General features: G+C 39.4%; 1 protein-coding gene across 4 annotated transcripts in view; it reads left to right on the top strand.

Moving 5' to 3' along the window:
• The first annotated feature begins 215 nt into the window (after nt 1–215).
• SCN2A (sodium voltage-gated channel alpha subunit 2) overlaps nt 216–23,533 on the top strand; it is a 70,640-nt gene continuing 47,322 nt past the window's right edge. For 3 of the 4 annotated variants that reach the window (XM_026050519.1, XM_026050758.1, XM_026050606.1), the window contains exons 1-3: nt 217–488; nt 19,095–19,413; nt 22,379–22,497. In XM_026050519.1, the coding sequence (XP_025906304.1) occupies nt 19,147–19,413; nt 22,379–22,497 (386 nt within the window). In that variant the 5' untranslated portion in view covers nt 217–488; nt 19,095–19,146. Of the gene's footprint in view, nt 489–19,094; nt 19,414–22,378; nt 22,498–23,533 lie in introns of all 4 variants that reach the window. The other variant, XM_026050688.1, reaches the window with a different exon arrangement.

Below are 23,533 nucleotides of genomic sequence, written 5' to 3'. Positions count from 1 at the left end.
CCTAAACCAGTTATTTTAAAGCGTTTAAATCAAAGATAATAGAAGACTTAAAGGTGAAAGGCAGTCCTTATGCTAGGGTGTTTCAAAGCCAGCTGAGCTCAATTCCTTGCCAGTAGGTGGAGCCAGCGCGTAATATGCGGGTTTTTTCTTTTTTTTTTTTTTTTTCTCCCTCCTCTCCCCCTCCCATCTTCTTCCTCCCTTTTTTTTTCCACAGCCAATTTTCTGATCGATGCTGGGATTCATAGAGTGAATCTCAGAACAGGAAGCAGCAGCCGAGAATACAGAATACTGCAGAGGTTCCTTTGTTGTTTTCATGGGAAGGTTCTGTCTTTATTTTTTTCATTTTTCATTTCAGTGAGATTAAGAGTTTATGAGCTTCTTTGCCAAGGAACCTGAACCTGCAAAAAAAAAAAAAAAAAAGGACCCTTATCATCTATAAGTGTATGGATTTTTTTTCATGCCATGATTTGTAATTCTCTTATGATAAGGTAAGACAACATATTTAATTAAAATGTTCATGCAACAAATTTTAGTCCTGTTGTACCAAGGTTCTTCTCTCATGGTGCCACACCTAGTTTTCAATTAATATTAATGCAGCAAGAGGAGTAGAAAATAATAGCCATCTTTGTAGCTGTATGCATTTTTCACAGTATTTAATTAGGTTTTAGTGCAATAATAATACATTTTGCTGTTCTTTGGAGTTTTCTGGTCCTACAGCTTTTAAAGATTGCATGATTATATGTAGAATTACTTGTTTTTTATTTTTCATCTTTATTGTGATAATTTGTTGTTGTTGCTTTCAGGTAGTCATCTACAAGTGTTTTGCTTTTCTGTTAGAGATTTTCTGTGCCTTGAATACAAATTGGAGTGGTATTTGAAGGTACATTACACATCCCTGGGATAGCTCAGTTCTAATGTTTTAATGCAGAAATGTGCTGTTGCTTCTGTAATGCATCTTCAGACAGAGGTTTTCTTTGCTTCCTAAATTCATCCTTTTCATTCTGTGAGGTAAAGGAGGTATATGGGATTCTTCTCTCCCTCATTTCCCAAAACAGCCTCTCCCTGGTAGAACACAGAATGGAGGACTTGCCTGTAACAAAACATGATTTTTCACTGCTGCAGTAGCTAATTATATGAAATATATAATGTGATATATTTTACATAAAAGAATGAATTGTGATTTCACAACCTTTATTCCATTTTGCATGGGAAAGAAATATTTTTCTATCATTATATTTTAGATACATGATACGTGCTGGGGGAGACAGCAGAATGACTCAGGAGGTGGGAAGCCTATGCAGTACCCCCTGACTCTTCTTTTCAACCTGTATTTTTCATACCTTTCTTTAAATGCAGTAATAACATATTTAGTCAGGAAAAGCAATGTGGAAATACACTCACTGTTTACAGAGTCACAGGTTTGAAGAGAGAAGTTAGTAGCCAGTAGGTGAAGGGAAAAAAAAAAGAATGTTTGATTAAATAAAACTTTTTTTTTTTTTTGTAGCTGTACGAGGTAAGTAGAAGAGCATTTATTCTAAATTTTCACATGCCTGTGTAAAAGTAGACTTTTTAAATCAATGTTTATTAAAGCAACTGAAATTGGCTTCAGAAATTATTCAGAAACAGAAATTGTTCAGAAATTATTTGGATTTGAGTGCTAGATGGTATCTTGGCTTTAGATAACTCTTTTGGTATATGTGAATATTAAGAAAGTTCACAGATATTCTGGCAGTCATGCGTTTTTCCTGCATGTTTCCTGCTTTTGTGTGTTTTTCTGATCAATATTGACAATATGTGCATATGTGTAGGGTTCAGCCATTGAAGTTCTGAAGATATTTTCAGTAAGTGATAAAGGACAATCCCTTCTTGAACAGTTTTAGAGCAAAGATAAACAGCCACATCCCAATGATCTGCAATTTCCTGTAGTGACAAATGCATTAAATAAATGATGCTCCCTTATGTCTATAGGCCCAAATTCAACAACAAACAGGCATGTAAATGGGAAGACTAACATTCTTAATATGAGGCAAGTGGATGAGTACCTGTCTGAGTTTTCTTGATGTGAAATGACACCAGAGCTCAGGGAAAGAGTAACTGATTTTATGATAGGGGGTTTGCATTGTTCACAGACTGCAATTAGTAGGCCAAACTGCCACAGAACTTCAAAGATTAACTTTAGATTTACATTAAAAATTTCCAATGAGATCGTACAAGCCTTAAAGGAAAACACTGAAGCTGAATCTTTACAGACTTTGAATAAGGTAAGCAGTAGTTCTTGGGAAGTACAAACGTATAAATGGCTATGTCATATCAAAACATGATCCCTTTCAGTAGCAATAGCTACTGTTAGATATTCCAGATGAGAAACTCAGGAGAAGGTTGACCTAGAGGAAAATTGGCCTTCTCTTCCTCTCATGACATTTAAGTAACGTGGAGACTTAAATATCTCCAAAAAATTCTTAATCTGCTTTAGTGTAATTGTAATATTCTCTGTATCCATTTAAACATCAGATGTCCCCAACCCAACGCCCGCGCTCTGCAGCTAGAGCCCGAGCCCAGCAGTGGTGGTGTTGCCTGTGCTCCTTACTCGGTTCCTTCACTGCGTGTCTTGATTTGCCTGGTAACTGCCGGCAGCTCCACTCTACAGGACTAGCTGCTGAACTCCTCCCCTAAGGAAACAGAGAAGACACAGACAAAGAAGTCTAAAATTGTGTAATTGTTTGAATCATGCTAGATGTTGGTGAATGGAAGGATGAGCACCTACAGCAACCCTTCCCATACATGCTGTTTTCTGCTGCAGAGAGAGAGCATAAACAACCTTGTTGCTCCTGTTGGTTTCTGGCCTTGCACACATCCACACACACACTCTCACACCAGCTTCTCAGGACAGGATGCATCTGCATGGATAGAGCGTCACTCCATGTCCCTTGAGGCCCCTTCCATCTCATGGCCTTCGGCTTCGCTGCCGGTGCTGAGGAGGTGCGGGAGGGCCCGCAGGCCTTGCTTCTAGAGGCTTCCAGAAGCCACCTGAAATAATCGGTTTCCTGTCCTTTCTGTCAGCAGTCTGACAACTGCTGCAGTAAAAGACATATTGGCCTTAATCAATGTTCTTCTGTTACGCATCTTCAGAAAGACGAGAATGTGTTTGATTTCAAAGGGGTATTAATGGAGGTGAGGCAAGTAGTGTTGCAAATCACTAAATACTGTAAGGAATTGGAATCATAAACAAGCTGAGGAGGAAATGAATATTTCTGTAGTCTTTGCAGTTTAGGGAAATATGCAGAAAGGAAGGGTTGGAACCAAAATTCTGAAAGAGAATAGTTTAAAGAAATGTCAAATAACTGCAGTTACTAGGTTCACATTTCTGTTCTTTCCCAGTTTGCAACTTTTATCTTTTTTGTTTCTGTTGCTTTATGTGCTATTCTTCCTTTTTCTCCCTCTACCTCCTATTTAAAGTTTAGGCTGCTTCCTCTTTCTGCTTCTTACTGATTTGGGATCAGCAAAAGAGCCATGCTTCTGCTCTTAGTTTCAGCATTTGATGTCACAGCAGTTCTCAGTAGCTATGATTATCAATTGCACTGAAGGGGCTGCTAACGCTAGGCAGAAATGCAGTCAACACATATAGAAGCTCTGTTAGGTATCTATTGCAAGCTGCTAAGAAGCTTTTTCTGAAGATGTTTAGAAATTATTTTTGAGATGTGCTGAATAGCTGGATCTCAGTAATTTTGAACAGGAACAACAAAGCACAAGCTTCCAGGCTCCCTGAGCAGCCAAGGTGCCAAAATTCAGAGTAAAGAGATTGTAGTAAGAATTGTTAATGAAATGGTCAGGAAAATGATACAATGCTGCATTATTACTAATTACTACATTAAATAATTAAGAAATCCTTCATGGATATTTCCTGTTATATGATGAAAATACCCTGTTTCTTGATGGAGGAAGTCTGTAATTTCAATAAGGTTCCTACGTGTAGTGCATAGTCACCTTATGTGGACTATTAGCAGACATGCATCTTAGGATGACAGATATCAAGATATAGCAGGAGGTACCTGTGTTTTCGTCACTGATGCTGTTTGGTCTTAAATGGAGTTGTAATGTATAGTCCGCAAGTACTTTTAGAAGATATCAAATGGCCCATTCCAACCAAAGAACTGATTATCCCTCTGGTAATTGCTTATCTCAGAACTGCAGTAAAAAGCACAATTGTGGTAGGTTTAGATATATCTGAGCCAGCTTTCAGCTTACTACATAGATTTCAAAGGCAGTTTATGTGCTATATGGATCTGTATGTACCCATTTGATAATATGGCTACTTATTTGGCCTGTTAGCCTGTCGCTCTGTAGCTTTGCTGTCACCGATACTGAGACAGCTAAATTAAAGCTAGAATATTTTCACAGCTACTGCTGTCACACCTCTGACTGCAGTGCAGATTTTGCTTTAGCTAAATCATTACCAGCAGGCTTTCACTGTGGGGCAGAAGCTTATTCTTGGTATTTGAATGGATGTTATTTTTATATATATATATTTTTCTATACCACCCTTACCATATCTCACCCTCCTCAGTGCAACTGCAAAATTCTCAACAGATTTTGACCCCGAAATCGAAGTCAAATTTGATGACAAATGTAAATGACTCATTCTGAAATTAGGAGTCTGAGTCAAGTTCTCCAAAGAAAATACACTGTGTTCTAGATTCCCCCATTTGTCATGCTAGGATCACAGATCTGTTAGGAGCCACATAACACATGTGTGTACAAGATGGAGTCTGCAACATGCAAACAGATTTGACAGTCTGTGATCTCAAGAAGAAAAGTGGCCTGAATTTAATACATTGTGGACAGCATACATCTAGACCAAGATCAGAGGTGACTTAACACAGTCGTTTCTCTGGAAAGACTATGATCTGGATTTGGTGTTTAGAAATTAGTTCCATTTGCAGGCATTCACAAAAACTAGTAGCTACGTGCTTCTGAGAAAGTTAATGGCAAATTTCTATACAGTTGCATTGTCTGATTAAGTAGCACAGTGTATTTGTTGTGTTTTCTTTGTTTTTTTGTTTTGCTTATAAATATTTGTACCTAGTGCAAAAGACTGGAAAACCCTAAATTTTGGCACAAAAAAAAAAAAAAAAAAAAAAAAGCTTTGTTGGATCAGTTTTCCACAGTGAAGCGGTCTGGGAAGGTCACTCTAATTAAGACTGTGGGACACAGGGTTGTATTACAAGAGTATAGCAGGTATATCTGTGCAGTGTGTGAGCTCCATATGTTTTCTATTTACTGAGAGTCAATAAGGAAACCATGGAAACTAGAAGACAAGTTATAGCAGCTCTTGAGGAAAACTGATACCAGGCAGATTGAAAAAACCTTCCATCCATACTTGCATTAGCTTGCAAGCAGACATGGGCCAAATGCTACATGATTGTTTCCAGCCTGAGAACTTAGTGATACTTGCACAAACACCCTAATGGCAAATGCATTTGCACAGGTTAGATTTTGCTGTGCAGAGGCTGGTTTCTATTTCAGAACCTATTGAACAGTAGTTAGCATCTTGGGTACCATGATAATACAACTGAAAATTTCTCCTAATAATGAAGCATTGAGAAAATGCTTAGAAAATACCAGCGAACAGGACATTTTACAGTAATTTTGGCTTGTGGAATTTCCAAAATTAATGGGCAAAATGGAAAGCACCCAATTTCCTGTCAGTCACAATGATAAGACACAAATATTACAGTTATTAAGTTATATTAGGAAGTAGTAGACTATAACTGTCACTGGGTCACATTTGAAGTTTTCTTTATATTAGAGTAACACTTTTATATCTTGCAACCAGATTGCTTTTGTAGTTTTGTAAGGCCATATGCAACAGTTTCAAATTAAGTCTTTTTTCCAATACAATATTTTCAGTTACAGTTAACATCTAAAACATTCTGTAGACATTCACAACATTTATGAGTGTAGTAAGATATTCTGCTTTTGCCAGCTGTTTTTATGAATTAAATGATCTTTGCTCTGAAGCAAAGCCCTGGCTCTCTAAGTCAAGCTGGAGGCAAGTCAGCAGTGATAACAGAAAAATCTGCTACTCTATTCCTCCAGTTTTCTTCAGGAGAAAAAAAAAAAAAATGAATATAAGCCTAAGGCATGAACATGATGGCCTCTAATATTATGTAGGACACTTGGGTGCAATTACTGTTGTTGATACCTTGTTCCCTGGAGTGGCAGAGACTGGGAACCTAGCAGCACTCTCCTCTCCTGGGAAAGGGATTGGATTGCTTTTTGCAGTATTGACCTCACGTCCAAATTAGTTTAAAGATTTACATGTTCTCACAATAATTTGTCTTTTATTGAGAAAGATGATAAATATGATACAGAAGTTGAGTGAGCTTGTATGACTATTGTGGAGATGGGAGAATGTCCCTGAATCAGCAAAAAGGGGAGGAAAAGAAACACCTGATGGAGTTCTCACGAGGAAAAAAGATTTTGGCAGAGAAAAAGCACTTGAATGTAGGGGAAAAGGAGATTCAGTGAAAAGTTTTAGGAAGGAACACAAATTCTACTCATGAGAGAAGAACAAAAGGTTTGTTTTTCCCACTGTAAAGCAAACATCTAAATGTGCATTTGCCATCCTGTATGGGGGTGAGCAGTGCAGTACACGCTCCTTGCAGTGAGGCACCTGCAGGCAGCGGGTGATGCTGTGAGGAGGCAACTCTGGTGCCAGCCCTTCAGGGAGCTCTTGTTTTCCCTCCAGTCAGAATTGGCTCTGCTGGGCTAAATAGAGAGGGGAAGGAAATGATCTCCTGAGGAGATTCTCAACATCTGCTGCCTTATTCATGTGTATGAACAAATGCAAAGGGAGTATACCCAAAGAAAATTAACATTAAGAGATGATTCTGAACCAGTGCAAATGGTCATAACTCCAGCAAAGTGAGCAAATCTGCAGTTCCCAATTAGCCAGCTCTGTTATGCGCTACAGCTGTATTTTAGTGTAGAGCTTTGTAAATTATTTTTCCCCGAAATTATAAAGTGATATTATAAAGGACAAACCCTCTTCCCACTTCTTTGTGTTTGTTTGTTTAATTACTTTGAAGCTGAAACCACGTTTTCAAAGCTAGTGACTAGGACCTGACAACTGCTAAATCTCTGTGCTCTGTTTGATGAGATTTTTTTTCTCCATTACCCTGCCAAAACAGAGAAGGGGAAAAAAAATAACAAAAAAAACCCCAAAACCCTCAAGAGATAGGTGAGTTGGGGCAGATATATAATGTAAATGTTCAGCTTTCTATTTCCAGCACATTCTTTAGCTTGAAAAGGACAAGAATCTTAACTTTGCAACTGGGGAGAATAATGTCTAAGTATGTAGAAAATTATTAAAAATATGAATGCATTAAAACTTGGTTCAAAAGTGTAAATGCAGCTAAGCATGCAGTCTTAAGCTATATTAAAACGTAGGAGTCCTCCTGCTGTTTTGGATATGGACTAAGAGAGGTTTAGACATAAAAGTTCATATTTAAAATAAGGCACACATTTCACTGTATGATGCCATCAGAACAACCTGCTAAGGGATTATTGTGAATTTGACCCTTTGAAAAGTTATGTTCCAACTGAAGCAGATGTTAAATCAGGGGAATGTGATAAGCTGTACTATGCAGCCTGGCAGAACAAGCACTCATTATGAGTGATGCTCTGATCCTACATTTATGAATCGCTGTTGCTCCCTCAGGCCTTTTAGATTTCTTGATGGAACAGTGATGCCACCTTTCTGCTCTTCCTTAACTGCATATGTCAGCCACATGCACTTTGTCCCCCAGGATAACTTGATCCATAAAGATCTTTCTACAGTGTTCATAATAGTCTCAATTAATATCTTGATATGACAGTTATGTTATCAGGACAATATAAAAAGCAAGCAAAACTGGACTTGGCAAACTGTTCCCATTGTTTTTAAATGGCATTTCTATTTAATTACAGACCAATTAACTATTCAGTTTCCTTTCAGATTAAAAAAAACAAACAAACAAAAAAAAACTCTCCAAACTTAACTTAAGAAAGTTGTTTAGTGCTTCTTTATGTTGTATATCTACCTAAGCTTTTAATTTTTTGGAAGAGTAAGCGTGCTGGTGAAGTCACTAGGGAGAGCTAGTGATACTTCGTGTGTTCCCTTGTGACAGAGAGAGACAGAGCAGGTCGTGGCAGGGGAGGAAAGGTGAAGTTCTAGTTTTTAGTGATTCTTGAATACTGGATTGGGAAAGGCTATGTAATCACCCAGCTGTGTTGCACTGTATTATTTGGCCACATTGTTCATCATGCTATCTGATTTCATTTCTTCTTTTTGGTTGCAGAAGTTTGAATATGCATTCTGCCTTATGTACTTCTCACTGATGGCATCTTTATTTAAGGGTCATTCCCCCTCATCTGTAAAGGTGCCTGTAGTGTGAAGTTTTGAACAGCTGACAAAGATGGAATAAATTGTAAATATTATAATTACTTAATATATAAGCAAATTCCATCACAGGAAACTTGGATCCCACTTTGTGGATCAGCTGAAAAACCACCTATGCTGTAGTATGTCATTCTGTTTCCCAAACCACATATTCTTTTTTTTTTTCTTAAAAAGTGAAGTGGGAATAGTGGCATGAAGTACAAAATAAGTTGCCGATATTTAATAAAGAGATGTGGAAATAAGGTTCAATCTAAACACTTCACATGCATAAGCGGCATTGAAGGAATATTAGTAAGTGGCAGAGTCAAGCAGAAATTGTGATAAACCACATGAAGGTTGTCTTTGCATTCAGGAAATTTGGGAAATAAAGCACACAATTTGTAGCCACCTGTGATTTGAGTGACTTGCCTGGCATCATATCAGAGTACTGAGTAGGAATCATCTCATCTGTCTTTTTTATAGTCTATAGAAGCACTTCTGGGACACAGTTTGTCTCATCCTAAGCTAGATGTCTAAATTAGGTCAGAAGAATTGCCTTTTAAGGTATTTCTTTTATTCTCTGGTGAATATGAAAGGAATTCAGACTGACTTAGATACAGGTATTTCCAGATGCAGACACCTGAAGGTAGGAAAGGTGAGTCCTACTCATAGTGCCAGAGGCAGAGAGGTAACATCCAGTTCTCCAAGATAGCATATAACCTTAGACAATGGGCTGTTCTTTTGTCCCTGTGCAGTTATCCTCTTTTCTCAGTTCCCATTATCTACTTTTCACTATCCATGTTCAGCATCAATGAATCAAGGAACTCTCCTTCAAAACAAATCTCACTCTGGTTTTAAGAGCTCGTCCATATTGTCTACTATAGAAGATATGTGACCCATTTAATGGAGTGATGCATTACAGTTCCAACTCACAAGTGGTTCAAAGTAAGGCTGATTGGCGTTCTAGCATATTCTATCATGTGAGTCCTTTTTCCTCCAACAATAGTTTTCTTTTAATGGAGTGTTTGTATGAAATTTCAGAGAAAGCATATTGATAACTATATGAACTATTGGCAATTATGGAATGTTTTTGTATACTTTGCAGAGCTCCAAGCTTGTCATCTTTGAGGTTCTCTACAAACTCATTTTTAAATCTTAATTTATTGTCATCTTGCCTATTTAATTCAAGTTAATTCAAGTTCAGTTACTTCAGCTTTTTCAATTACTCTTGCCCATTCAGTTTGCCCTTTTGCCCTTTGTGCTGTTAGCTTGCCCCATTATACCGGCTTTCAGGCCCCACTTCTTTCCCCAGGTCCCAGCCTGGTTTCCTGTGAGGTGAAACCGATCAACCTAGATTATTTTCTTGGCCATAATAATCTACATATCTTTGGGTTCTTCATGTCTCTCCAACCAGCCTTCAGGACTCCTACAGCTAATTTCAAGACAGTCTCTTTATCCATGCAGACAGTTCCACTCCCAGATCTGATTCCCTCGAGGTTTTTTCTGCTGCCAGACTTCAATCCCAGAAATGTCTCCCCTTCTTCCTACCTCCCCCCTCCTTTTTCCCTTTATATCTAAGTTTTGCATTTTTTTAGGAGCCAACATACAGGATGATTGAGAATACAAAGAAGGTTTTCTTCCTCTTAGGTGAGCCGCAAACCAATGCAGCCTGTAGAGACACACCGCTTCAGTTGCAGAAAAATCCTCTCAGCTAAGATTGAAACTTTCACAGAAAAGGCAGTGTCTCTGGAGACTGGGTGTATTCTTCCAAATGTATGCAGAATAATTTTTAAAAATTTTTCAAATCTGGCCTAGTTTTATAGACTGCTTCAACAGGAAAGCCCAAAATTCATGTTCCTGTTCAAAAAGTTCTGCAAAACTTCACATTCATGTTTTGAAAATGGGCAGTTCTTGAGCATTTTTAAAGCCTTGATGTTCTCCTGAATTGTTTAAACAGTAGAAATATATATCCATAACTTCTTTTTCTTAAACATTGGTGCATTATTTGACCAGAAATTTCTTTCTAAAAATTAATCTTCTAAAAATCCCCAGAAAAAAAATGGAAGAATTTATGCCAAACTTTCGACACTTGGATTAATTAAGCAATAGAAGGGGGGGAAAAAAAGTGTAAAAAGACAAGTTCAGCCATGTCAGATAAGCAGCACTGCCAGGCTTGCCTATAAAATCTGACACCCTGTATTGCTGAGACCAGCATGCTTCCATCTTACTGGAACCAGCACTTTCCACAACCAAAGTCCACACCACCAGTCCGAAGCAAAGGGAGTGCAATGGACACAATGAGCCAGAGCGCAGCTGCAGGAGGAGCTTTCTGTCTGCCTCTAAGATATTTTATTTTATTTTATTTTATTTTATTTTATTTTATTTTATTTTATTTTATTTTATTTTATTTTATTTTATTTTATTTTATTTTATTTTATTTTNATTTTATTTTATTTTATTTTATTTTATTTTATTTTATTTTATTTTATTTTATTTTATTTTATTTTATTTTATTTTATTTTATTTTATTTTATTTTTCTGCCGCTGCATTTGGGACACGCAGGTGAAGGCCAGGCTGATGCGGACGCGGGAGCCCCGGCGCTGCGGGCTGTGCCGAGGTGTCAGTGTCTCCTCGAGCTGCACGAGCTCCTGCGAGATGCAGCAGCTGGTGCTGGGCAGCTGCAGGGAGCCGGGCTCAGCCCGGGGAATACCCCCTTACTCCCAGAGAGCCCGAGGCCTCCCGACGTGGACCCATCCTTCCTGATCAACTCGCTTTGTAGTAGCAGAGCCCATTTTTCACATATGAAATTTAGATGCAGATTCCCTTTCTTTTGTAAAGTTACAAATTATGTTCCTCCTGGGGTGTTCTTCAGTTCCTTGTGTATACCAAAACATAAGCGGTGGGTTATTTGGCAAAGGTTGGGAGAGGCTGGGGCTTTTTGTTTTTGTATTTGCTTTTTTTCTTAAAAGGATTCTTAAAAAGATACTAGCAAGTGGAAATAAGGACACCTTTTTAAAAGGGAGTAATTAGAAACCGTCCCAACGTCAAATTCCGCGCGGCAGTTTCAGTGTTTTTACAGCCCGCGTTTCCTCCTGAAACAAGTGGTGCTGCAGCGAGCCGCACCCGCGCGGGCCGAGGGCGGGCTGGGCCGCAGCGCTGCCGCAGCGGCCGCCGCCGGGCCCGTCGCTAGGCAACGGCGCCGGGAGAGGCAGAGCCGCCATTGCGGCCGCCGCGCTGCGGGAGCGGGGGCTCCCGCAGGGCGCCCGTGGGAGCCTGGCGGCCGGAGACCCTTCAGGGGCCGCTGGCATCGCCGTGGGGCCCCAGCACGGCCATGTCCTTCTGGGTCCCTGCCGTTTCCTCCCCCTGCCTCATCCTTGCCCTGCAACCAGGGGCTCCAAGTCCTCACCAGCTTACCTGCTCTGCTAGGTTACAAACGAGGGGACACTGCTTTGGGTGCTGCACAGGAGAGCTGGGTGTAGCCGCTCCTCAAGGCGTCCGTCGAGGACTGTGACTCAGGCCTGTGTGGAGCAGGGTCCCCCTTGTGTGAGGGCCCAGCCGGGGCCCCCACAGGCAGTGGCTGCACACGGAGCTCGTGTTGGCCCATGGAGCTGCCGCGATCGTGCAGCAAACGCGCAGTGTCTTCTACCACCACCTGTCAGTGGGTTGGGAATTGGAATTTCTGCAATTTTTCCGTAACTGCTAGCTGGTTGTTCCAGGGATATGATAATCCTCTATCTATGTGGCATCATTTATTCAGAAGGATGCAAGTCCATGTAATGACTGAATCTTCCATAGCAATGCTGTGGTTAAAATTAACAAAGATGTCGTCCTAAACATCTTTACATAATGCCCATACTGGGAATGTTAAATGCAGGATTCTGGTTTGTCAGGGAAGAAATCACAGCATGTTTTATTAGCAGCATAAGCAGTCAGCACATTCTCCTGGCATCTGGAAATATCTAGCTCATCCTATACATATGGCACTTCTGTTATCATTACATCTTTGAATCGTATAGTCACTCTCCCCACACAAACACACTAAAAATGGATATATCTGTAGCCTGAAACTTTTACACAAACATAACTTGTGGGGAGACATTTCTCACGACAGATACCAGCCCAAAGATTAATTACTTGATGGAAAGCACACCTCATCTAGATGGCTGAAAGGCCTTGATTCCCTAACCAGCTTTGTACAGCATTTGGGGAAGGCTCTCCTGCCGTGACTTTGTCTCCCAAGTTTGCTTTGGAGAAATCACTGTGTTTCTGCAAATGCAGTGACTTGAAACTTGAAATGTTTTTAATCTGCCTCTGGAAGGAATCTGTTGTATTGAATCTTTCCCTATGTTTGTTTCTTTGATCACAATGGAGCACCTAAATCTGATAGACAGCTTATTTCACTCTGTTTAAAAAAGTAAAAGAATGGATATTTTCATCTGTGAAAAAAGAATCATCTCATGATAAAAAGGAAGGCATAAGGGCCTCTTCTTCCCCTGGAAAACAGATACTTTTTTTTTTTTTGGTCTAATCACTGACTTTTCAGAGAAAATCAGCAGATGTTTAGGTAGCATTTTTGATAAAACAGAAAAATTTATCTAACTATAATCAAATAGTTATTGCTAGTTATCAAATAACAGTAAGTGTCAGGGTTTACAGATACTGATCCATGTATTTTTACCAATATATTTCTCATACATTCTTAAAGTACATCCTGCCATAGCTGATGAGCCCCTGAAAGGATTTTTAAATACTCTCAGGAATATTAAGGAGCATGAGAAAATTGATTTGAAGGAGGTTTCAAGCCCTGCAGCCCTCCATGTTTTTTGGCATGTATTTCCATATTTGATAATTCTTGCTAGCCATGTTGCATAAAATGCTGTCCTGATACACGGTACTTGTTACAGGGAGGAGGGTGGTTCTGGAAGAGCCACCCAGAGGCTGCTGTAACCGCACGCTGGCCTGATGCCTTCTCTGGACTCAGGCATTAAAGCAAGTGGATTTGCTCTTCTGTCCTCCCTATACTGGGTTCTGCACCAAGTCTAAGGCCTGCAGATCTATGTCTGCTCTTGTCAGCTATTTAATCAGGTGAGCTGCAGTGTTCAAGCTTTGAAGACTCATTTATTCATGCTCTGGAGCTATGAGCCTTACGGAGCTTTAGGGGAGGCAGTAAAATGTGAAAAACATTGCAGATAATCAACTAGTCCTTTTCTCTGTAAAAGCAGGGAGACAATTTTAGCCTTATCTCAAGTTTTCAGGCAGAGCAGTGGGCTGCTCTGACTACAGTGTGTGGTTGCAGGAGAACTAAAGCCAGCACAGTGGCAGGTGAGCAGGGGAAGAGGAGGATGAGAATAGGACTGTCCCTTCTGATAGCAACACCATCCTAGAATGGCGTAAGGTTTTTCAGAAGCTGCAGTTTCTGAGGTGATTTGCTAGTTATACATCTCTTAAATGTTTGTGGTGGGCAATGTGTAAGAATAATTGTTTGGGGATATCTCTTTTATGAGCCATTTGGGAGAATTTGTTGTGCAGAAATGCCTACTATCAGAAAGGGCATCCTTGGGCCTGGTTGCTGGGCATGCAATGCAGTGTGGTGTGAGACATGCACAGCTCAAGCACAGGAATACTGATTTTTATCTGTTGTTTGCTAATGATGGTACTTGCGTGTTATGACCGTAAATCCTTGCTGATGTTACACCAGCTGTGAACTTTCCTCCTTCAGCCAGGGCAGTCAAGTGTCAGACGTGCTCCTGTGCAGTACCACGGCCTATAGACCTTTGTGGTGGAACAGGGTTTTTCCAGCAGTTTTTTTACCTGTGTATGGGAATAGCAGAGGTGCTAGGTACAAGTGAGAAGGGATGCAGAATGGCTTAATTAAACTCAATTGTTTAGTTTCTTTGGGTCAGCCTAGAGAAAAAGGGATGAACTGGAAGGAAAGAGAGGTGAGTAAGGAGAAATTGGGGAGAGCCTCATCAGGCTGTCTTCTTTCTTTCCTTGGGATTTGCTGCCCATGGGAATCTGTGAGAATCCTTGCCTCTGTCCTGCATGACACTGACTCTCCAAGAACTTCCTCAGCCAACAGCAGCCAATACCTCTTTCTCTCCTGCTTTGCTGTCTGCAGAGAATGTTGTTTCTATACAAACAATAAGCTCATGCTCCCTTGAGATCGGGGGAGAAATTTAACAGATGGAGCAGTGCGAAACAATGAGAAAACCATGCTTGTATTTAAGACTCCCAAATTTTTAATGGGCCTCTGACAAATTTCTAGATTCTTAGGCTGCTCAGTTTTGCTACAAGGCTCATACTCATCTCTTTTCTATCCTCTTTTAGGAAATCTAGTTTTTCCTTAAGCTTTTGAATGATTGTAGTGCATCTACTCACATCTTTTAGTTGTAAAAGATTTTCTTTTGAATCACCCTTGCTGCAAATTAAGCCTTTAACTCCTTTGCCTGTAAGCCACAGAAAGACTTCCTCTTCTTTCTTGGAGCAGCCTTCTTGACACATTAAGGCTGTGATCATGTCTGCCATGAATCTTCTCAAAGTTCAGTCTTTTCAAAGTTAAAAAAAAAAAAAAACCCACAAAAACGGGATTGCAGGAATTTGTTTATAGTCAATGTATTGAACTGAATGTTACAGGAAGAAAAAGTTTCATTTCTCTCTTCCTCTTTGTCATCTTTTCCTCTTCCCTTCTTCCCTCTTTCAGTGCAAAAATACTGTTACACTTAAAAGTATAAATTCCAGAAATTAGAGTAGTATTGACATATTTCACAAATTATAGCAAAAACTACAGTAATCCTATACTTTGGTGAAAGTTGCCTGTTACCACTATAATCTTGTTTTAATTTGTGTTAAAACAAGAGATCTTGCTTTAATTTCTATTTTTTAAATTATTTTTTTTCAGGCCCAAAGAGAAAATATGCTGGTGTAATTTGTTCCTGTCACAAAGTTAGGAGGCATTGTCAAGCAAAGCAGGAGCAGGCTATCGCACCGAAAGGACCAGATGAGCTTCATGACTAACTTTATTAGAATGAGATGAAATCCAGAAATATAAATGAAAAGTTGTGCACTTAGGGACTGCTCTGTTATAGTACAGGAACGCGCAGCTGGAATAACTGAGGAGTAAAAGGATCACAGACCGCAGAATGATGGCAGGTTGCCACTTGTGCATTTAAATGCTCAACTTTAACACTGAACAAACACAATTAATTTTTACAGATCTCTGAGGAGAAGCTGGTAATTTGCTTTCCTTCTGATTTTGTTCATCAGGATTGTCTGTAGATGAAGGTCTCATAAACAGGCAGGAAACTCTGCTCAGTTCTGTGTGAAACTATTCACACTTCTGATTTTATTTTCATGTGATACTGAACAGTTTCTAAACTCTACGCTTTTAGTATATGAGTGTTTGAATGAATAGAAGATAGAAGAGGACAGAGTCCAGTTTAAGGTCTCAGACGTGCAGTAAGTGTGGGAGTGTGGACAGCACTGGTGAGAATGTTATTCGTAATTTTTGTGCATGGCCTTAGGTTAGAAACTAGGCAGCAGTCAGAAGTAACATCAGAATTCTTATTATTCACTGTGTTTTAGGTAACTTTTGTCTGAGTTTGAACTATGCTTTAAATGTCACTAATGTTTGCTTTTTTTTTTGAGTGATCATTTGTTTGATTTGATTAATAGCTTTTCTTACTAATTTTATCTTTATATATAGCATGTACTTACAGTGTTCATGCCTATGATTGATTGTTACTGGTTCCTCTAGGCTTGCTGCTGTGACCTGCTATTTATGAGTATATACATTTGTTCCTTCGGCAGCAAAGATCACACTGCATTCCATACCTGCTCCCGTCTCTCTATATTACTTGTTTTCTTCACCTTACACCCAGTAACCCTGCAGATCCATGCAGAAAGTTGTTGCAAGTTACGAAAACACTGTCCAGAGCTAGTCCAACCGTTCTTCCTCTCACCACTGTTGCCTGTGAATCATATGATCAATATTCAGCTCCCTCTTTGCTATCCTCTTTTCAAAGCAACAGAAATGTTTTTTCTTCAGCTACTGCATTCATTCCTTTTCCCCTCTTTTCTCACATTATAGTGGCCCCGTGCAATTTGTTGCTTGCCGCAGCATCTCTGTTCTTCTTCAGAGCTGCATGAAGGAGAGAAGTAAACAGCTGCCTGAAGGAGTGAATCTATAGATGTAGTAATCTATAGCTAAGCAGCGTTGGGTGTTTGAATGAGAATGGATGCATAGGAGGGAGTAGGAGGGAATGGCAGAAAGTTGATGGCAGGGAAAGAGACGGGCTAAAAAAAAATGTTGATACTGCAGAGGGAGGAAGAGAAGAGCTAAGAAAATGAGTAAGTTAGAAAATCAGGTAAAGTAAGAGAGAAAAGGAGGAGGATTCCATTTAGAGCTAAAGGTGATGCCTCATTGCTCTGCCACACAGGGCAGGCTTGCAAGGCTCCTGCTTCTGCATCCAGTCTTACTCACTGCTAATAGTGGCAGATTCCTGTGCAGAAATTCACTGCTGCAGGGGACGTGCACACCTTGCATTGCTGGGTTTCCCAGGTGCTTGGAAAGAACACGCATCAGTCGCAGTTACATGAGAAAACTGCTACAGGCTCTAGTTCAAATAACCGTGTAGTGAGTCCCAGCAAGCGCTTTAGTTGTGCGTCTCTGCGCAGCCTCCATTTTTGTATTTACCTGGCCTGGCCAGCCCTCCACCTCTCTTTCCTGGTGGCTCTGGTCTCAACAGCTGACACGTATTCGCCAGGGTTTGCAGAATCCTGAATCACGGTCAGTTTGTACGGGGGGGATGTTAGTCCTGGAGCCTTTTAAGCAAGTATTCGAACATGCAAAAAATCTCATAGAAATCCTAAGACTGTTCCTGACAAAAAAAAAAATTATGGACATCTATCAGTACCATCTAGTGGCAGTAAAAGTTAAAGCAGCTTGTATGGCTTGCGCAGGAAATGCCTGGTTTGACTCCAATAACCAGGATCCTTCAGCAGGAAGTTAGGTGTGGTCTTCAGCAGAATAAAAAAAAAAAGAAAAAAGAAAAGAAGGCAAAGACATGATGGAATTTTAGCTGCAGTCTTCCCTGGTGCCATTCCAAACCCACTTAAGTTCAAGAGCCTACACTGGTAATGAATTTTTCATTGCTTCCTGCAGTATTAAGACATGGCTATGCTGCTTTTTTTTTTTTTTTTTTTTTTTTTTTTTTTTTTTTTTAGCTCCTCTCGGTAACTGGCAATAAAAGTGAACTGGATTCTGCAGCAGGAGCACTTTCCTAATTAACCCTTCTGCTGCTGCTATCCTGTGCATGTGTTTCAGCAGCAGTTTCCTAGAGAACCTCCCTGGCAGAAAGCACCTGGTGCATTTGACTGCAGTGGATGCAGTGCATGTTCCACAGGGAGACCTGCAGGAGTTGGGATGTGTTTGCATGTACCTGCCTGTGGAAATGGCTATCTGTGTGCATTTTAAGGATAACAAGAAGGAAACATCACATTGCAGTTTATCAGGCTAAATATAGGATTTTTATTGTTTTCAGCTGTACTGGAGTCCGACAGATGAATGTGTGTTTAGTGAAGCAATAGAACAGGAACATACTGGTTATAGTCTAATTATTGTATCATTTTAATTTGATAATTGGGGGTATGTTGTCTTGCAGGGTAGGTGTTACTTTGTTATTCTATTTGCTATGTTTTTAGTGTGCTTACTTAGGATAAGAATTCCCGAGAAAAATTGTGGAAGTTTACGGCAGAGATCAAATTTATGATTTCATATCAAAATATCTGCATTGGGAATATTTTCTATTTGTTGTTTTTAACTGAGCTGCATGCAGGTATTAAGAAGAGATGGTTCCATTCTTGGTTGTGAAAGACTGAAAAATATATACAATTTATATGATATTAGACTTAAAAGCGATACAAATGCAGTGTCTTACATTTAAAGATAATTTTTGCTTAATTCAGAAATGCTTGCAGTGCACAGCATGTTTCAAGGCAGGGGATCTGAACACAGGTGACTCTGCCCGCTTCCTTGTTTCCTGAGCTGGCAGCTCTGCAAAGGCAGCATGTTTGCACCTGAGCAGAAGGGGCATCACACTCACACAGCTTTCAGCAGATCCCTCTGCCCTTCAATGTCAGTAGTGCATTCCAGAAATCGTCGCTGGTGCCTTTAGCTCCAGGGGAGCGTTCGTCCAACATACAGATTTCAGGATAGCAAAAAGGTGAATTGACAATAGTCTCACTCTTCAACACCACGCCTTAAATTTTTCAATGTGTGGATTAGGCACAGTGGATGTGCTGGAAAACATATCCCACCTTTTTCATTGGAGTGATCAAATCATTAACCTTGGAAATATGAAGAAGTAGGTCTTGTATGTGACATTTTTTTTTTACACTTTGTACAACTGCCAGTCTATCATCTTCAGTAGCACTAAGAGAATTTTAAACGAAACGTTTCAAGAACTGGTGCCTTTGAGACACCTCCAGGAGACCAACTGCAAAGGAAGCTGGTCTGTCTTGAAATAAAAATGAAAAAGATCTTCCTTCTGGATGCTGATTGCTGCGTTTAATAGGTTGTCCCTCAGAACATTACATAAGGTATATTCCTGTAAATTGTTTGTGACTATATATGTTGCTCTAATTTTTTTCTTTTTTTTTTTTTTTTAATGTTTTTAGCACATTTTTATGAGAGAGGCTAAACAGTAATTAAGAGGTGCAGGATGAAAAGATGGCACAATCAGTGCTGGTACCGCCAGGACCCGACAGCTTCCGCTATTTCACAAGAGAATCACTTGCAGCTATCGAACAACGTATCAACGAAGAAAAAGCTAAAAAGTCCAAACAAGAACGCAAAGATGATGATGATGAAGATGGCCCAAAGCCAAATAGTGACTTGGAGGCAGGAAAGACACTGCCCTTTATTTATGGCGACATACCTCCAGGAATGGTGTCCGAGCCCTTGGAAGACTTGGACCCATACTATATCAATAAAAAAGTGAGTGATTATTACTCATGTATGGTATATTTCTATCAGCCTTTAAGAAGATTAAAATATAACACACACTCTGATGAACATAGTATTTTAACTATTTTTAGCACAGTCTTCCAATTGTGTTATTTCAGCTAACTTTATTGGCAGAAATCTCAGTTGTAAGAACAGAAGTTACAAATGAAAGTTTGCAGAAACTAGTTTGTAGGTAGAGATGCATTTGGATTTTTAAAATATATTTGGCATTCTAGCTTTCATTTTTTACATTAGCTTTCATTTTTACAATTTTCTTCACGATCAGATTTGGAAGACAAGGTTTACTCTCTTTTATTGCTGAGAACAATGAGGAAAAATGCAAAGGTTATTTCTCAGGTGTATGCCAAAGGTCTCCCTCTTTCATGCTGTACTCTATGGAGCCATCATGTGACCCTCCCAAATATTCTGTGTGAAATTTTTTCCATATCCAGGCTCATGATACTCTATGATAAAGAAGCAGGAGGTAGGAATTTCTCTTGCAGTTTCCACAAAATAAAATGTGATGTTATTTGACAAAAATATACATTTCATTTAAAAATAATCAACCAATATATACTCTTTTGTTTAAAGAGAAGTCTTGAAGACAAGCACAACAATTCTTAACTTCAGCTTTCTTTCCAGATGGCTTTGGGTTTCCTGCAGATTCGCAGTCCCTTGGTTATGGCATCTCAGTTATTGCACTATTATTAATTTACCAGGAAAGAAGGAACTGCTGAAATTCTTGTAGTTTTCTGCTTGCGTCTTTCTTTTTTTTTTAATTTGTACTTGTGCAGGTAAAGATTTCTTTGTGGAAATTAGTGAATAAAAACAGGTGAATTTAAAAAAAAATACATCAAGTGAAAAGACATCCTGCAAGAATTTATAGGAATCAAAGGTGAGTTAGGGAAAAAAAGAAATGAAGATTTTTGCTTCAGGAATTAGAGGGAGATGTTCCTCATCACTTATATGCTCCTTTGAGACAACAGCAATATAGGCATATCACGCTGAGCTAAGGAGGGAGAACAACTTGAAAAAAATAAGTTGTTCCTTAAATGTTCAGTGCAGCATTCTTAAAAGTTCAGTTTATGCTGAGGATAGCTACGAGTTAAAATTGAAAACTAAGTTTTCAATTAAGTTCTGTGTTCTGCTCCTTTCCCACAAGTGATTAATCCAGTCGAGGGCTGGGAGTAAGGCGAATGGTATTTGGGTCAAAGAGCTGTTCCATTTCCTTCCTCCTTTCCCAGTTCTGCAGTTATAAAAATACAGATGTTCATACTGGAAATCCTGAGGTTAGCACATGAATTATCACACTTTATAATTCTGCAATTAACTGTGAAAACAAGGTAAGCTTCTGAATTGCTTGGGTGAGACAGACGCAGCCTTTGCAGTGTTCTTGAAAACGCAGTGCTTTCTAGCTGGAGATTTCAGACCTTAAAGTACATACTTTGCAGTCATGATTTCTCTCGGTATTTCCTTGCTGTCATTGTATGTCTTTGAACAGAAGCTTGTTTATTTAGGTCAGACTCCATTTTAAAGTGTAATATATCATGATAGGCAGCATCACACAAGTGGTGCTTCTTCAGAGGCTTTGCCAGAGAAAAGGCAACAATATTTGAAAAAATCTCTGATTTTTGGCCAGAGCTTTCCGAACTCGAGGGAGGGAGTTGTATAGCAACAATAGAAGCAAAGGTAGTGTTTAGAAAGCAGTTCCTTCTCCTCTCCAATTAAGGACCAAAGTACTTCATGAGAAACAGTGGGTTAGTGGGAGCAGAAGTACATTGGGTTTGCAGGAGCTGCAGGTTTGGAGCCCCGGCAGGGAGGGCCTCCTCTCTGCCGGGTTTCAGCTGCTGCCCTGGCCCAGCCGCTCGGAGGGCAGAGCCCCGGACGCTGCCCGCGGGGCCAGCCGAGGCTCCTGCCTCTGCCCCCCGGCGCGGCCTGTGCTCCCCTCGGCGTTCCTGGTGCTGCCAGCAGTGCTAGCCGCGTGCCCCTGCCTTCAAACGACAACACACGTCCACTTTTGCCTGTCCTGCGTGCAGAAGGAAAAGAGCAGAGGGAGAGAAATTTGCCCAAATGCATGCAAATCTAAATAGTTTTAAAACTTGCTTCGTGTTTAAAGAAAGCTTTATCCTTCTTTATTTGCCAGGTTTTAAGAAAGCTATTAACGTTTAGAAATGCTCTTTTACTGCTCACAGTATGCATGAATTACTGCTGAAACCACAGGCAGACAGTGAAAATAAATGCATTATTGAATTCTGTATTAGGCAAAAGTAAATTATGACATAAAAATAGCATTGCAGGTGTAAAACTCTCAAGAAACATTTCAAAAGAAAAACAATGTGTGATTCTCTTCCTAAAATGCAAATTTTCAAAAAAAAATGGTTATCAAACAGTTGCAATTTCATTTCTTTTTATGCAGATAATTTCGGAATATCATGGCACTCCACTGTAATACCATGTAACTGCTTAGATGATGTGATAATTAATGCTGGTACTTCACCAGGGAATGCCAAAGTTTTAAGTACTCCTATAATATTACCTAATATTACTGATAATATTATCAGTATTATTAGGTAATATTAGGTAATATTGTAGGAGTACTTAAAACTTACTACTTATAGGAGTAAGTTTTACTTATACTACTCCTATAATATACTCCTACTCTTATAATATTACCTATAATATTACCTAATATACCTGTGACTCTCTTCTAGCTAGCAACGTCTGGATTGCTTATGGTTTTTAAATTATTAACAAGCTTTCATCTTGTAGCACTTTGGCTGCAAGCTTCTATATGCGGACTAGACGAGGAGACTCTGACTGGAGCAGGGGGATGCAAATGGAAGAAGGTTTTGACCAAATATAATTAGTGATGAAATGAAAATTATGCTGGACTTGAAAGTTGTAATTGTTGGTATCTTTTCAATGCTTTTTTTTCATTCTGTGTTTCTTCTTCCAGACCTTTATAGTATTGAATAAAGGAAAGGCAATATTCCGATTCAGTGCCACCTCTGCCCTGTACATGCTAACTCCTTTCAATCCTCTTAGAAAAATAGCTATTAAGATTTTGGTACATTCATATCCTTTTCAAGTGAAGTAACTAGTGTTACTTAGTATTTAAATCGTTTTCTGGCATTTGTCCCAGGATGGATGTGATTTGCAGGGCTTTTCCCCTCTTCTCTCCTATTTCTGTCTTCTTTCTTTTCTTTCCCTTTTACATTTATGCTCGTTGCTGAGTCTTAGTATAGTAATATCAGAAGCCAGACAACTAGTCATCTTCCGTTACATTTTTCTCCTGTGTCTTTTTTTCTCGTCCCACCTATTTCTTCTTTTCCTTTTCCTCTGTTTGTTCTGCAATGTTCAAATGTTTTTTCATATTTTCTCCTCCTCTACATTTTTCACAATCAGGAGATCTATTGCCCAAATGCTTTCAGTCCTTCCTTGATATTTTGTGTTAAAATCAAGTCTTTGATTCCAGGTTTTTGCTTGCATAACTATTTAGTAAAAATAACGTGCCAGTATTCTTTTTTATTTTATGATTCACATCACAGGTTGATAGAAGAGCTTAGGTTTCTTGTTTTATCGTATGTGCTCAGTTCTTTATACCCATCTATTTCATTTCTTGATCATTATTATTTTGTATGTCTGTAGTCCTCTAGTCTTCAGGTAGTAAGTCTTGAGATATCCATGTTGTAGGTAGAGGATTGCAAAGCTAAAGCCAGTAACTGTGTATCTCATTCTGTCATTTTGTCTTTTTCAGTGTTTCAGTAAATGACTACAGCAGGCGTTGCATGGGCCTGATCCCAAATACCAACATGAACAATGAGGGTGTTGACACTCTACTTAGGTCTGCTTATAACTTGCTTAAACAAGCTTGCTTCCTTAAGGAGCAAATACAGATGTTTGCAAAGTTACATCTAAGAAGTGTCTAACATAGAGTTATAAAGTGTATACTCTGTATTAATGGAAGGGAGTTTACCTAGCATTGTCTGTAGGGATCCTGTGATCCAGGACACAAAGATGAGTTGTCCTTAACAACAAAGTTGCAGTTGTCAGTTGTGTTAAACTCTTTAGCATATCACAGAGTATTACTCTATTACAGGAAATAAAAGTC

Source organism: Nothoprocta perdicaria, unplaced genomic scaffold, assembly GCF_003342845.1.
Source record: "Nothoprocta perdicaria isolate Ctin4 unplaced genomic scaffold, notPer1 scaffold_0, whole genome shotgun sequence".
In the NCBI taxonomy this organism is placed as follows: Eukaryota; Metazoa; Chordata; class Aves; order Tinamiformes; family Tinamidae; genus Nothoprocta; species Nothoprocta perdicaria.
Note: the sequence above shows the minus strand (reverse complement) of the source record. Positions and strands in the feature narration are given on the sequence as shown.